Source organism: Oncorhynchus kisutch, linkage group LG26, assembly GCF_002021735.2.
Source record: "Oncorhynchus kisutch isolate 150728-3 linkage group LG26, Okis_V2, whole genome shotgun sequence".
Taxonomy (NCBI): Eukaryota; Metazoa; Chordata; class Actinopteri; order Salmoniformes; family Salmonidae; genus Oncorhynchus; species Oncorhynchus kisutch.
Window position 1 is genome coordinate 38,467,784 of NC_034199.2, and position 14,193 is coordinate 38,481,976.

The 14,193-nt window shown below is 41.2% G+C and overlaps 1 protein-coding gene across 1 annotated transcript in view; it reads right to left on the bottom strand.

Annotated features, from left to right (window-relative positions):
* The window catches only part of kcnh3 (potassium voltage-gated channel, subfamily H (eag-related), member 3), a gene marked incomplete in the record, with an annotated part of 212,318 nt that overhangs the window by 70,986 nt on the left and 127,139 nt on the right, over nt 1–14,193 (bottom strand). The window contains 1 exon segment of the mRNA XM_031805813.1: nt 13,913–14,052. Coding sequence (XP_031661673.1) covers nt 13,913–14,052 — 140 coding nt within the window.

The following is a 14,193-nucleotide window of genomic DNA, read 5'->3' on the forward strand; positions in this document are numbered from 1 at the left end:
ACAACATGTTCTGGAGGGGTGAGGAGAGAAGAGACACGTCAACAATATGTTCTGGAGGGGTGAAGAGAGAGAGACACTCAACAATATGTTCTGGAGGGGTGAGGAGAGAGAGACACGTCAACAACATGTTCTGGAGGGGTGAGGAGAGAGAGAGACACGTCAACAACATGTTCTGGAGGGGTGAGGAGAGAGAGAGACACGTCAACAACATGTTCTGGAGGGGTGAGGAGAGAGAGAGACACGTCAACAACATGTTCTTGGGTGGTTGAGGAGAGAGAACACATCAACAACATGTTCTGGAGGGGTGTGAGGAGAGAGAGACACGTCAACAACATGTTCTGGAGGGGTGAGGAGAGAGAGACGTCAACAACATGTTCTGGAGGGGTGAGGAGAGAGAGACACGTCAACAACATGTTCTGGAGGGGTGAGGAGAGAGGACCGTCAACAATATGTTCTGGAGGTGAGTGAGGAGAGAGACACGTCAACAACATGTTCTGGAGGGGTGAGGAGAGAGAGAGACACGTCAACAACATGTTCTGGAGGGGTGAGGAGAGAGAGACACGTCAACAACATGTTCTGGAGGGGTGAGGAGAGAGAGAGACACGTCAACAATATGTTCTGGAGGGGTGAGGAGAGAGAGAGACACGTCAACAACATGTTCTGGAGGGTACTGAGAGAGAGAGAGACACGTCAACAAGATATGTTCTGGAGGGGTTAGGAGAGAGAGAGACACGTCAACAACATGTTCTGGAGGGGTGAGGAGAGAGAGACACGTCAACAATATGTTCTGGAGGGGTGAGGAGAGAGAGACACGTCAACAACATGTTCTGGAGGGGTGAGGAGAGAGAGAGACACGTCAACAACATGTTCTGGAGGGTGAGGAGAGAGAGACACGTCAACAACATGTTCTGGAGGGGTGAGGAGAGAGAGAGAGACACGTCAACAACATGTTCTGGAGGGGTGAGGAGAGAGAGACACGTCAACAACATGTTCTGGAGGGGTGAGGAGAGAGAGACGTCAACAACATGTTCTGGAGGGGTGAGGAGAGAGAGAGACACGTAAACAACATGTTCTGGAGGGGTGAGGAGAGAGAGACATGTCAACAACATGTTCTGGAGGGGTGAGGAGAGAGAGACACGTCAACAGGATTTAGGATAATAGCAACATGTAAAATTCAACATAATTTGTGTCTGGGAGTTTTCCTGACCTGAACAGGAAAAACTGTTCTGCCAGTCACATTCTGTTAAAGGTCCCTAAAGCACACACATCCCTGGTTCGCTCGTCTTTTTAGTTCGCTGCAACTAGCGACTGGAACGAGCTGCAACAAACACTCAAACTGGACAATTTGATCTCAATCTCTTCATTCAAAGACCCAATCATGGACACTCTTATTGACAGTTGTGGCTGCTTTGCCTGATGTATTGTTGTCTCTACCTTCTTGTCCTTTGTGCTGTTGACTGTGCCCAATCATGTTTGTACCATGTTTAGTGCTGCTACCATGTTGTGTTGCTACCATGTTGTTGTCATGTTGTGTTGCTACCATGTTGTTGTTATGTTGTGTTGCTACCATGCTGTGTTGTCATGTGTTGCTTCCTTGCTATGTTGTTGTCTTAGGTCTCTCTTTATGTAGTGTTGTGTTGTCTCTCTTTATGTAGTGGTTGTCTCTCTTTATGTAGTGTTGTGTTGTCTCTCTTTATGTAGTGTTGTGTTGTCTCTCTTTATGTAGTGTTGTGTTGTCTCTCTTTATGTAGTGTTGTGTTGTCTCTCTTTATGTTGTGTTGTGTTGTCTCTCTTTATGTAGTTTTGTGTTGTCTCTCTTTATGTAGTGTTGTGTTGTCTCTCTTTATGTAGTTGTGTTTGTCTCTCTTTATGTAGTGTTGTTGTCTCTCTTTATGTAGTGTTGTGTTGTCTCTCTTTATGTAGTGTTGTGTTGTCTCTCTTATGTAGTGTGTGTTGTCTCTCTTTATGTAGTGTTGGTTTTGTCTCTCTTTATGTAGTGTTGTGTTGTCTCTCTTTATGTAGTGTTGTTTGTCTCTCTTTATGTAGTGTTGTGTTGTCTCTCTTTATGTAGTGTTGTGTTTGTCTCTCTTATGTAGTGTTGTGTTGTTCTCTCTTTATGTAGTGTTGTGTTGTCTCTTTCTCTCTTTATGTTAGTGTTTGTTGTCTCTCTTTATGTAGTGTTGTGTTGTCTCTCTTTATGTAGTGTTGTGTTGTCTCTCTTTATGTAGTGTTGTGTTGTCTCTCTTTATGTAGTGTTGTGTTGTCTCTCTTTATGTAGTGTTGTGTTGTCTCTCTTTATGTAGTGTTGTGTTGTCTCTCTTTTAGTGTTGTGTTGTCTCTCTTTATGTGTATTGTGTTTGTCTCTCTTTATGTAGTGTTGTGTTGTCTCTCTTTTATGTAGTGTTGTGTGTCTCTCTTTATGTAGTGTTGTGTTGTCTCTCTTTATGTAGTGTTGTGTTGTCTCTCTTTATGTAGTTTGTGTTGTCTCTCTTTATGTAGTGTTGTGTTGTCTCTCTTTATGTAGTGTTGTGTTGTCTCTCTTATGTAGTGTTGTGTTGTCTTCTCTTTATATAGTGTTGTGTTGTCTCTCTTTATGTATTGTTTTGTTTGTCTCTCTTTATGTAGTTTGTGTTGTCTCTCTTTATGTAGTGTTGTGTTTTGTCTCTCTCTGTATGTAGTGTTGTGTGTCTCTCTTTATGTAGTGTTTGTTGTCTCTCTTTATGTAGTGTTGTGTTGTCTCTCTTTATGTAGTGTTGTTTGTCTCTCTTTATGTAGTGTTGTGTTGTCTCTCTTTATGTAGTGTTGTGTTGTGTCTCTCTTTATGGAGTGTAGTGTGTCTCTCTTGTGTCGTGATGTGTTGTCTCTCTTATGTAGTGTTGTGTTGTCTCTCTTTATGTAGTGTTGTGTTGTCTCTCTTTATGTAGTGTAGTGTTGTCTCTCTTGTCGTGATGTGTTGTCTCTCTTTATGTAGTGTTGTTGTTGTCTCTTTTTATGTAGTGTTTGTGTTGTCTCTTTATGTAGTGTTGTGTTGTCTCTCTTTATGTAGTGTTGTGTTGTCTCTCTTTATGTAGTGTTTGTTGTTGTCTCTCTTTATGTAGTGTTGTGTTGTCTCTCTTATGTAGTGTAGTTTTCTCTCTTTATGTAGTGTTGTGTGTGTCTCTCTTTATGTAGTGTTGTGTTGTCTCTCTTTATGTAGTGTTGTGTTGTCTCTCTTTATGTAGTGTTGTGTTGTCTCTCTTTATGTAGTGTTTGTGTGTCTCTCTTTATGTAGTGTTGTGTTGTCTCTCTCTTTATGTAGTGTTGTGTTGTCTCTCTTTATGTAGTGTTGTGTGTTCTCTTTATGTAGTGTTGTGTTGTCTCTCTTTTGTAGTGTAGTGTTGTCTCTCTTTATGTAGTGTTGTGTTGTCTCTCTCTTTATGTAGTGTTGTGTTGTCTCTCTTTATGTAGTGTGTTTGTCTCTCTTTATGTAGTGTTGTGTTGTCTCTCTTTATGTAGTGTTGTGTTGTCTCTCTTTATGTAGTGTTGTGTTGTCTCTCTTTATGTAGTGTTGTGTTGTCTCTCTTTATGTAGTGTTGTGTTGCTGTCTCTTCTCTGTTATGTAGTGTTGTGTTGTCTCTCTTTATGTAGTGTTGTGTTGTCTCTCTTTATGTAGTGTTGTGTTGTCTCTCTTTATGTAGTGTTGTGTTGTCTCTCTTTATGTAGTGTAGTGTTGTCTCTCTTGTCGTGATGTGTTGTCTCTCTTTATGTAGTGTTGTGTTGTCTCTCTTTATGTAGTGTTGTTGTTTCTCTCTTTATGTAGTGTAGTGTTGTCTCTCTTTGTCGTGATGTGTTGTCTCTCTTTTTATGTAGTGTTTGTGTTGTCTCTCTTTATGTAGTGTTGTGTTGTCTCTCTTTATGTAGTGTTGTGTTGTCTCTCTTATGTAGTGTTGTGTTGTGTCTCTCTTTATGTAGTGTTGTGTTGTCTCTCTTTATGTAGTGTTGTGTTGTCTCTCTTTATGTAGTGTTGTGTTGTCTCTCTTTATGTAGTGTTGTGTTGTCTCTCTTTATGTAGTGTAGTGTTGTCTCTCTTTATGTAGTGTTGTGTTGTCTTCTCTTATGTAGTGTTGTGTTGTCTCTCTTATTTAGTAGTGTAGTGTTGTCTCTCTTTATGTAGTGTTGTGTTGTCTCTCTTATGTAGTGTTGTGTTGTCTCTCTTTATGTAGTGTTGTGTGTGTCTCTCTTTATAGTGTGTGTGTTGTCTCTCTTTATGTAGTGTTGTGTTGTCTCTCTTTATGTAGTGTGGTGTTGTCTCTCTTTATGTAGTGTTGTGTTGTCTCTCTTTATGTAGTGTTGTGTTGTCTCTCTCTTTTATGTAGTGTTGTGTTGTCTCTCTTTATGGAGTGTAGTGTTGTCTCTCTTGTCGTGATGTTGTGTCTCTCTTTATGTAGTGTTGTGTTGTCTCTTTATATGTTGTCCCTTTATGTAGTGTTGTGTTGTCTCTCTTTATGTAGTGTGTGTTGTCTCTCTTTGCGGTGATGTGTTGTCTCTCTTTATGTAGTGTTGTGTTGCTCTCTTTATGTAGTGTTGTGTTGTCTCTCTTTATGTAGTGTTGTGTTGTCTCTCTTTATGTAGTGTTGTGTTGTCTCTCTTTATGTAGTGTTGTGTTGTCTCTCTTTATGTAGTGTTGTGTGTCTCTCTTTATGTAGTGTTGTGTTGTCTCTCTTTATGTAGTGTTGTGTTGTCTCTCTTTATGTAGTGTTGTGTTGTCTCTCTTTATGTAGTGTTGTGTTGTCTCTCTTTATGTAGTGTTGTGTTGTCTCTCTTTATGTAGTGTTGTGTTGTCTCTCTTTATGTAGTGTTGTGTTGTCTCTCTTTATGTAGTGTTGTGTTGTCTCTCTTTATGTAGTGTTGTGTTGTCTCTCTTTATGTAGTGTTGTGTTGTCTCTCTTTATGTAGTGTTGTGTTGTCTCTCTTTATGTAGTGTTGTGTTGTCTCTCTTTATGTAGTGTTGTGTTGTCTCTCTTTATGTAGTGTTGTGTTGTCTCTCTTTATGTAGTGTTGTGTTGTCTCTCTTTATGTAGTGTTGTGTTGTCTCTCTTTATGTAGTGTTGTGTTGTCTCTCTTTATGTAGTGTTGTGTTGTCTCTCTTTATGTAGTGTTGTGTTGTCTCTCTTTATGTAGTGTTGTGTTGTCTCTCTTTATGTAGTGTTGTGTTGTCTCTCTTTATGTAGTGTTGTGTTGTCTCTCTTTATGTAGTGTTGTGTTGTCTCTCTTTATGTAGTGTTGTGTTGTCTCTCTTGTAGTGTTGTGTGTCTCTCTTTATGTAGTGTTGTGTTGTCTCTCTTTATGTAGTGTTGTGTTGTCTCTCTTTATGTAGTGTTGTGTTGTCTCTCTTGTCGTGATGTGTTGTCTCTCTTTATGTAGTGTTGTGTTGTCTCTCTTTATGTAGTGTTGTGTTGTCTCTCTTTATGTAGTGTTGTGTTGTCTCTCTTTATGTAGTGTTGTGTTGTCTCTCTTTATGTAGTGTTGTGTTGTCTCTCTTTATGTAGTGTGTGTTGTCTCTCTTTATGTAGTGTTGTGTTGTCTCTCTTTATGTAGTGTTGTGTTGTCTCTCTTTATGTAGTGTTGTGTTGTCTCTCTTTATGTAGTGTTGTGTTGTCTCTCTTTATGTAGTGTTGTGTTGTCTCTCTTTATGTAGTGTTGCTGTCTCTCTTTATGTAGTGTTGTGTTGTCTCTCTTTATGTAGTGTTGTGTTGTCTCTCTTTATGTAGTGTTGTGTTGTCTCTCTTTATGTAGTGTTGTGTTGTCTCTCTTTATGTAGTGTTGTGTTGTCTCTCTTTATGTAGTGTTGTGTTGTCTCTCTTTATGTAGTGTTGTGTTGTCTCTCTTTATGTAGTGTTGTGTTGTCTCTCTTTATGTAGTGTTGTGTTGTCTCTCTTTATGTAGTGTTGTGTTGTCTCTCTTTATGTAGTGTTGTGTTGTCTCTCTTTATGTAGTGTTGTGTTGTCTCTCTTTATGTAGTGTTGTGTTGTCTCTCTTTATGTAGTGTTGTGTTGTCTCTCTTTATGTAGTGTTGTGTTGTCTCTCTTTATGTAGTGTTGTGTTGTCTCTCTTTATGTAGTGTTGTGTTGTCTCTCTTTATGTAGTGTTGTGTTGTCTCTCTTTATGTAGTGTTGTGTTGTCTCTCTTTATGTAGTGTTGTGTTGTCTCTCTTTATGTAGTGTTGTGTTGTCTCTCTTTATGTAGTGTTGTGTTGTCTCTCTTTATGTAGTGTTGTGTTGTCTCTCTTTATGTAGTGTTGTGTTGTCTCTCTTTATGTAGTGTTGTGTTGTCTCTCTTTATGTAGTGTTGTGTTGTCTCTCTTTATGTAGTGTAGTGTTGTCTCTCTTTATGTAGTGTTGTGTTGTCTCTCTTTATGTAGTGTTGTGTTGTCTCTCTTTATGTAGTGTTGTGTTGTCTCTCTTTATGTAGTGTTGTGTTGTCTCTCTTTATGTAGTGTTGTGTTGTCTCTCTTTATGTAGTGTGTGTTGTCTCTCTTTATGTAGTGTTGTGTTGTCTCTCTTTATGTAGTGTTGTGTTGTCTCTCTTTATGTAGTGTTGTGTTGTCTCTCTTTATGTAGTGTTGTGTTGTCTCTCTTTATGTAGTGTTGTGTTGTCTCTCTTTATGTAGTGTTGTGTTGTCTCTCTTTATGTAGTGTTGTGTTGTCTCTCTTTATGTAGTGTTGTGTTGTCTCTCTTTATGTAGTGTTGTGTTGTCTCTCTTTATGTAGTGTTGTGTTGTCTCTCTTTATGTAGTGTAGTGTTGTCTCTCTTGTCGTGATGTGTTGTCTCTCTTTATGTAGTGTTGTGTTGTCTCTCTTTATGTAGTGTTGTGTTGTCTCTCTTTATGTAGTGTAGTGTTGTCTCTCTTGTCGTGATGTGTTGTCTCTCTTTATGTAGTGTTGTGTTGTCTCTCTTTATGTAGTGTTGTGTTGTCTCTCTTTATGTAGTGTTGTGTTGTCTCTCTTTATGTAGTGTTGTGTCTGTCTCTCTTATGTAGTGTTGTGTTGTCTCTCTTTATGTAGTGTATGTGTTGTCTCTCTTATGTAGTGTTGTGTTGTCTCTCTTTATGTAGTGTTGTGTTGTCTCTCTTTATGTAGTGTTGTGTTGTCTTCTTTATGTAGTGTTGTGTTGTCTCTCTTTATGTAGTGTTGTGTTGTCTCTCTTATGTAGTGTTGTGTTGTCTCTCTTTATGTAGGTTGTGTTGTCTCTCTTATGTAGTGTTGTGTTGTCTCTCTTTATGTAGTGTTGTGTTGTCTCTCTTTATGTAGTGTTGTGTTTGTCTCTCTTTATGTAGTGTTTGTTGTCTCTCTTTATGTAGTGTTGTGTTGTCTCTCTTTATGTAAGTGTTGTGTTGTATCTCTTTATGTAGTGTTGTGTTGTCTCTCTTTATGTAGTGTGTGTTGTCTCTCTTTATGTAGGTTGTGTTGTCTCTCTATGTATGTTATGTTGTCTCTCTTTATGTAAGTGTTGTGTTGTCTCTCTTTATGTAGTGTTGTGTGTCTCTCTTTATGTAGTGTTGTGTTGTCTTCTTTTATGTAGTGTTGTGTTGTCTCTCTTTATGTAGTGTGTGTGTTGTCTCTCCTTTTATGTAGTGTGTATGTTGTCTCTCTTTATGTGTGTTGTGTTGTCTCTCTTTATGTAGTGTTGTGTTTGTCTCTCTTTATGTAGTGTTGTGTTGTCTCTCTTTATGTAGTGTAGTGTTGTCTCTCTTTATGTAGTGTTGTGTTGTCTCTCTTTATGTAGTGTTGTGTTGTCTCTCTTTATGTAGTGTTGTGTTGTCTCTCTTTATGTAGTGTTGTGTTGTCTCTCTTTATGTAGTGTGGTGTTGTCTCTCTTTATGTAGTGTTGTGTTGTCTCTCTTTATGTAGTGTTGTGTTGTCTCTCTTTATGTAGTGTTGTGTTGTCTCTCTTTATGTAGTGTTGTGTTGTCTCTCTTTATGTAGTGTAGTGTTGTCTCTCTTGTCGTGATGTGTTGTCTCTCTTTATGTAGTGTTGTGTTGTCTCTCTTTATGTAGTGTTGTGTTGTCTCTCTTTATGTAGTGTAGTGTTGTCTCTCTTGTCGTGATGTGTTGTCTCTCTTTATGTAGTGTTGTCTCTCTTTATGTAGTGTTGTGTTGTCTCTCTTTATGTAGTGTTGTGTTGTCTCTCTTTATGTAGTGTTGTGTTGTCTCTCTTTATGTAGTGTTGTGTTGTCTCTCTTTATGTAGTGTAGTGTTGTCTCTCTTTATGTAGTGTTGTGTTGTCTCTCTTTATGTAGTGTTGTGTTGTCTCTCTTTATGTAGTGTTGTGTTGTCTCTCTTTATGTAGTGTTGTGTTGTCTCTCTTTATGTAGTGTTGTGTTGTCTCTCTTTATGTAGTGTTGTGTTGTCTCTCTTTATGTAGTGTTGTGTTGTCTCTCTTTATGTAGTGTAGTGTTGTCTCTCTTTATGTAGTGTTGTGTTGTCTCTCTTTATGTAGTGTTGTGTTGTCTCTCTTTATGTAGTGTAGTGTTGTCTCTCTTTATGTAGTGTTGTGTTGTCTCTCTTTATGTAGTGTTGTGTTGTCTCTCTTTATGTAGTGTTGTGTTGTCTCTCTTTATGTAGTGTTGTGTTGTCTCTCTTTATGTAGTGTTGTGTTGTCTCTCTTTATGTAGTGTGTGTTGTCTCTCTTTATGTAGTGTTGTGTTGTCTCTCTTTATGTAGTGTTGTGTTGTCTCTCTTTATGTAGTGTTGTGTTGTCTCTCTTTATGTAGTGTTGTGTTGTCTCTCTTTATGTAGTGTAGTGTTGTCTCTCTTTATGTAGTGTTGTGTTGTCTCTCTTTATGTAGTGTTGTGTTGTCTCTCTTTATGTAGTGTTGTGTTGTCTCTCTTATGTATGTTGTGTTGTCTCTCTTTATGTAGTGTTGTGTGTCTCTCTTTATGTAGTGTTGTGTTTGTCTCTCTTTATGTAGTTTGTGTTGTCCTCTTATGTAGTGTAGTGTTGTCTCTCTTATGTAGTGTTGTGTTGTCTCTCTTTATGTAGTGTTGGTTGTCTCTCTTTATGTAGTGTAGTGTTGTCTCTCTTTATGTAGTGTTGTTGTTGTCTCTCTTTATGTAGTGTTGTGTTGTCTCTCTTTATGTTAGTGTTGTGTGTCTCTCTTTATGTAGTGTTGTGTTGTCTCTCTTTATGTAGTGTTGTGTTGTCTCTCTTTATGTAGTGTGGTGTTGTCTCTCTTTATGTAGTGTTGTGTGTCTCTCTTATGTAGTGTTGTTGTCTCTCTTATGTAGTTTTGTTGTCTCTCTTTATGTAGTGTTGTGTTGTCTCTCTTGTATGTAGTGTTGTGTTGTCTCTCTTTATGTAGTGTGTGTTGTCTCTCTTTATGTAGTGTAGTGTTGTCTCTCTTTTATGTAGTGTTGTCTCTCTTTATTGTAGTGTTGTGTTGTCTCTCTTATGTAGGTGTGTTTGTCTCTCTTTAGTGTGTTGTGTTGTCTCTCTTTATGTAGTGTTGTGTTGTCTTCTTTATGTAGTGTGGTGTTGTCTCTCTTTATGTAGTGTTGTGTTGTCTCTCTTGTCGTGATGTGTTGTCTCTCTTTATGTAGTGTTGTGTTGTCTCTCTTTATGTAGTGTTGTGTTGTCTCTCTTTATGTAGTGTTGTGTTGTCTCTCTTTATGTAGTGTGTGTGTTGTCTCTCTTTATGTAGTTGTGTTGTTGCTCTCTTATGTAGTGTTGTGTTGTCTCTCTTTATGTAGTGTTGTGTTGTCTCTCTTTATGTAGTGTGTGTTGTCTCTCTTTATGTAGTGTTGTGTTGTCTCTCTTTATGTAGTGTTGTGTTGTCTCTCTTGTCGTGATGTGTGTTTTGTCCTATATTTATATTTGTTAGTTTATTTTAATCCCAGCCCCCGTCCCCACAGGAGGTCGTTTGCCTTTTGGTTGGCCGTCATAGTAATTAAGAATTTGTTCTTTAACTGACTTGCCTAGTTAAATAAAGGTTTAAATTCAATTTAATTCAATTAAATGTCTACCATGAACGGAATAACAAACACAAGGCTTTTTCACTAAAGTCAAGGAGAACCTGCTCAGTCAGATCCAACAACCTTCATCCCATCTGGTGTGAAGTCACCTCTCTCTGTCCTCCATTACTGGCCCCAAACCCATTTCTATAGATACACATTGAAAGTGGCTGGGGACAGGAGGGACTGGATTTTGTAGATTGAGTTCCTCAAAGCAAACGTACTCAATGTCCTTGTAGCGATCCTTGAGATGTGGTTGGACACTAAGCTGTCAAGGCAAGGTGTGTGTGTAGGGATGTGTCTTGTAGCGATCCTATAGATGTGGTTGGACACTAAGCTGTCAAGGCAAGGTGTGTGTGTTGTGTGTGTCCTTGTAGCGATCCTTGAGATGTGGTTGGACACTAAGCTGTCTTGGCAAGGTGTGTGTGTTGGGTGTGTCCTTGTAGCGATCCTTGAGATGTCAAGGAGAACCTGCTCAGTCAGATCCAACAACCTTCATCCCATCTGGTGTGAAGTCACCTCTCTCTGTCCTCCATTACTGGCCCAAACCCATTTCTATAGATACACATGAAAGTGGCTGGGACAGGAGGGACTGGATTTTGTAGATTGAGTTCCTCAAAGCAAACGTACTCAAAGTCCTTGTAGCGATCCTTGAGATGTGGTTGGACACTAAGCTGTCAAGGCAAGGTGTGTGTGTAGGGTGTGTCCTTGTAGCGATGCTTGAGATGTGGTTGGACACTAAGCTGTCAAGGCAAGGTGTGTGTGTAGGGTGTGTCCTTGTAGCGATCCTATAGATGTGGTTGGACACTAAGCTGTCAAGGCAAGGTGTGTGTGTTGTGTGTGTCCTTGTAGCGATCCTTGAGATGTGGTTGGACACTAAGCTGTCTTGGCAAGGTGTGTGTGTTGGGGTGTGTCCTTGTAGCGATCCTATAGATGTGGTTGGGACACTAAGCTGTCTTGGCAAGGTGTGTGTGTAGGGTGTGTCCTTGTAGCGATCCTTGAGATGTGGTTGGACACTAAGCTGTCTTGGCAAGGTGTGTGTGTTGTGTGTGTCCTTGTAGCGATCCTTGAGATGTCAAGGAGAACCTGCTCAGTCAGATCCAACAACCTTCATCCCATCTGGTGTGAAGTCACCTCTCTCTGTCCTCCATTACTGGCCCAAACCCATTTCTATAGATACACATGAAAGTGGCTGGGACAGGAGGGACTGGATTTTGTAGATTGAGTTCCTCAAAGCAAACGTACTCAATGTCCTTGTAGCGATCCTTGAGATGTGGTTGGACACTAAGCTGTCAAGGCAAGGTGTGTGTGTAGGGTGTGTCCTTGTAGCGATGCTTGAGATGTGGTTGGACACTAAGCTGTCAAGGCAAGGTGTGTGTGTAGGGTGTGTCCTTGTAGCGATCCTATAGATGTGGTTGGACACTAAGCTGTCAAGGCAAGGTGTGTGTGTTGTGTGTGTCCTTGTAGCGATCCTTGAGATGTGGTTGGACACTAAGCTGTCTTGGCAAGGTGTGTGTGTTGGGTGTGTCCTTGTAGCGATCCTATAGATGTGGTTGGACACTAAGCTGTCTTGGCAAGGTGTGTGTGTAGGGTGTGTCCTTGTAGCGATCCTTGAGATGTGGTTGGACACTAAGCTGTCTTGGCAAGGTGTGTGTGTTGTGTGTGTCCTTGTAGCGATCCTTGAGATGTCAAGGAGAACCTGCTCAGTCAGATCCAACAACCTTCATCCCATCTGGTGTGAAGTCACCTCTCTCTGTCCTCCATTACTGGCCCAAACCCATTCTATAGATACACATGAAAGTGGCTGGGACAGGAGGGACTGGATTTTGTAGATTGAGTTCCTCAAAGCAAACGTACTCAATGTCCTTGTAGCGATCCTTGAGATGTGGTTGGACACTAAGCTGTCAAGGCAAGGTGTGTGTGTAGGGTGTGTCCTTGTAGCGATCCTATAGATGTGGTTGGACACTAAGCTGTCAAGGCAAGGTGTGTGTGTTGTGTGTGTCCTTGTAGCGATCCTTGAGATGTGGTTGGACACTAAGCTGTCTTGGCAAGGTGTGTGTGTTGGGTGTGTCCTTGTAGCGATCCTTGAGATGTCAAGGAGAACCTGCTCAGTCAGATCCAACAACCTTCATCCCATCTGGTGTGAAGTCACCTCTCTCTGTCCTCCATTACTGGCCCAAACCCATTTCTATAGATACACATGAAAGTGGCTGGGACAGGAGGGACTGGATTTTGTAGATTGAGTTCCTCAAAGCAAACGTACTCAATGTCCTTGTAGCGATCCTTGAGATGTGGTTGGACACTAAGCTGTCAAGGCAAGGTGTGTGTGTAGGGTGTGTCCTTGTAGCGATGCTTGAGATGTGGTTGGACACTAAGCTGTCAAGGCAAGGTGTGTGTGTAGGGTGTGTCCTTGTAGCGATCCTATAGATGTGGTTGGACACTAAGCTGTCAAGGCAAGGTGTGTGTGTTGTGTGTGTCCTTGTAGCGATCCTTGAGATGTGGTTGGACACTAAGCTGTCTTGGCAAGGTGTGTGTGTTGGGTGTGTCCTTGTAGCGATCCTATAGATGTGGTTGGACACTAAGCTGTCTTGGCAAGGTGTGTGTGTAGGGTGTGTCCTTGTAGCGATCCTTGAGATGTGGTTGGACACTAAGCTGTCTTGGCAAGGTGTGTGTGTTGTGTGTGTCCTTGTAGCGATCCTTGAGATGTCAAGGAGAACCTGCTCAGTCAGATCCAACAACCTTCATCCCATCTGGTGTGAAGTCACCTCTCTCTGTCCTCCATTACTGGCCCAAACCCATTTCTATAGATACACATGAAAGTGGCTGGGACAGGAGGGACTGGATTTTGTAGATTGAGTTCCTCAAAGCAAACGTACTCAATGTCCTTGTAGCGATCCTTGAGATGTGGTTGGACACTAAGCTGTCAAGGCAAGGTGTGTGTGTAGGGTGTGTCCTTGTAGCGATGCTTGAGATGTGGTTGGACACTAAGCTGTCAAGGCAAGGTGTGTGTGTAGGGTGTGTCCTTGTAGCGATCCTTGAGATGTGGTTGGACACTAAGCTGTCTTGGCAAGGTGTGTGTGTTGGGTGTGTCCTTGTAGCGATCCTATAGATGTGGTTGGACACTAAGCTGTCTTGGCAAGGTGTGTGTGTAGGGTGTGTCCTTGTAGCGATCCTTGAGATGTGGTTGGACACTAAGCTGTCTTGGCAAGGTGTGTGTGTTGTGTGTGTCCTTGTAGCGATCCTTGAGATGTCAAGGAGAACCTGCTCAGTCAGATCCAACAACCTTCATCCCATCTGGTGTGAAGTCACCTCTCTCTGTCCTCCATTACTGGCCCAAACCCATTTCTATAGATACACATGAAAGTGGCTGGGACAGGAGGGACTGGATTTTGTAGATTGAGTTCCTCAAAGCAAACGTACTCAATGTCCTTGTAGCGATCCTTGAGATGTGGTTGGACACTAAGCTGTCAAGGCAAGGTGTGTGTGTAGGGTGTGTCCTTGTAGCGATGCTTGAGATGTGGTTGGACACTAAGCTGTCAAGGCAAGGTGTGTGTGTAGGGTGTGTCCTTGTAGCGATCCTATAGATGTGGTTGGACACTAAGCTGTCAAGGCAAGGTGTGTGTGTTGTGTGTGTCCTTGTAGCGATCCTTGAGATGTGGTTGGACACTAAGCTGTCTTGGCAAGGTGTGTGTGTTGGGTGTGTCCTTGTAGCGATCCTATAGATGTGGTTGGACACTAAGCTGTCTTGGCAAGGTGTGTGTGTAGGGTGTGTCCTTGTAGCGATCCTTGAGATGTGGTTGGACACTAAGCTGTCTTGGCAAGGTGTGTGTGTTGTGTGTGTCCTTGTAGCGATCCTTGAGATGTGGTTGGACACTAAGCTGTCTTGGCAAGGTGTGTGTGTTGGGTGTAATAGGGCAACTTGCGTTGTTGAGTTTGATCTTGCTCTTGTCCTGTTTCTGCAGGTGTCCAGACAGGTGGTAGAGCACCGCCCGGCTGCGTCTGCGGTTGGTGTTGAAGCCTGGGGGACGGGTGACCTTGTGCATCTCCAGACCCGTCTCCTCATCTGGGAACACAGAGAAGGTTGAGGAATTTAACGAATTCATTGATACATTTTAATTGACATTTTCTTTGAGAAATGGACAATCCATATAGAGTTGCCTCAGCCATGTGAGTATAACAACGCACACATAAACAATTATTTAAA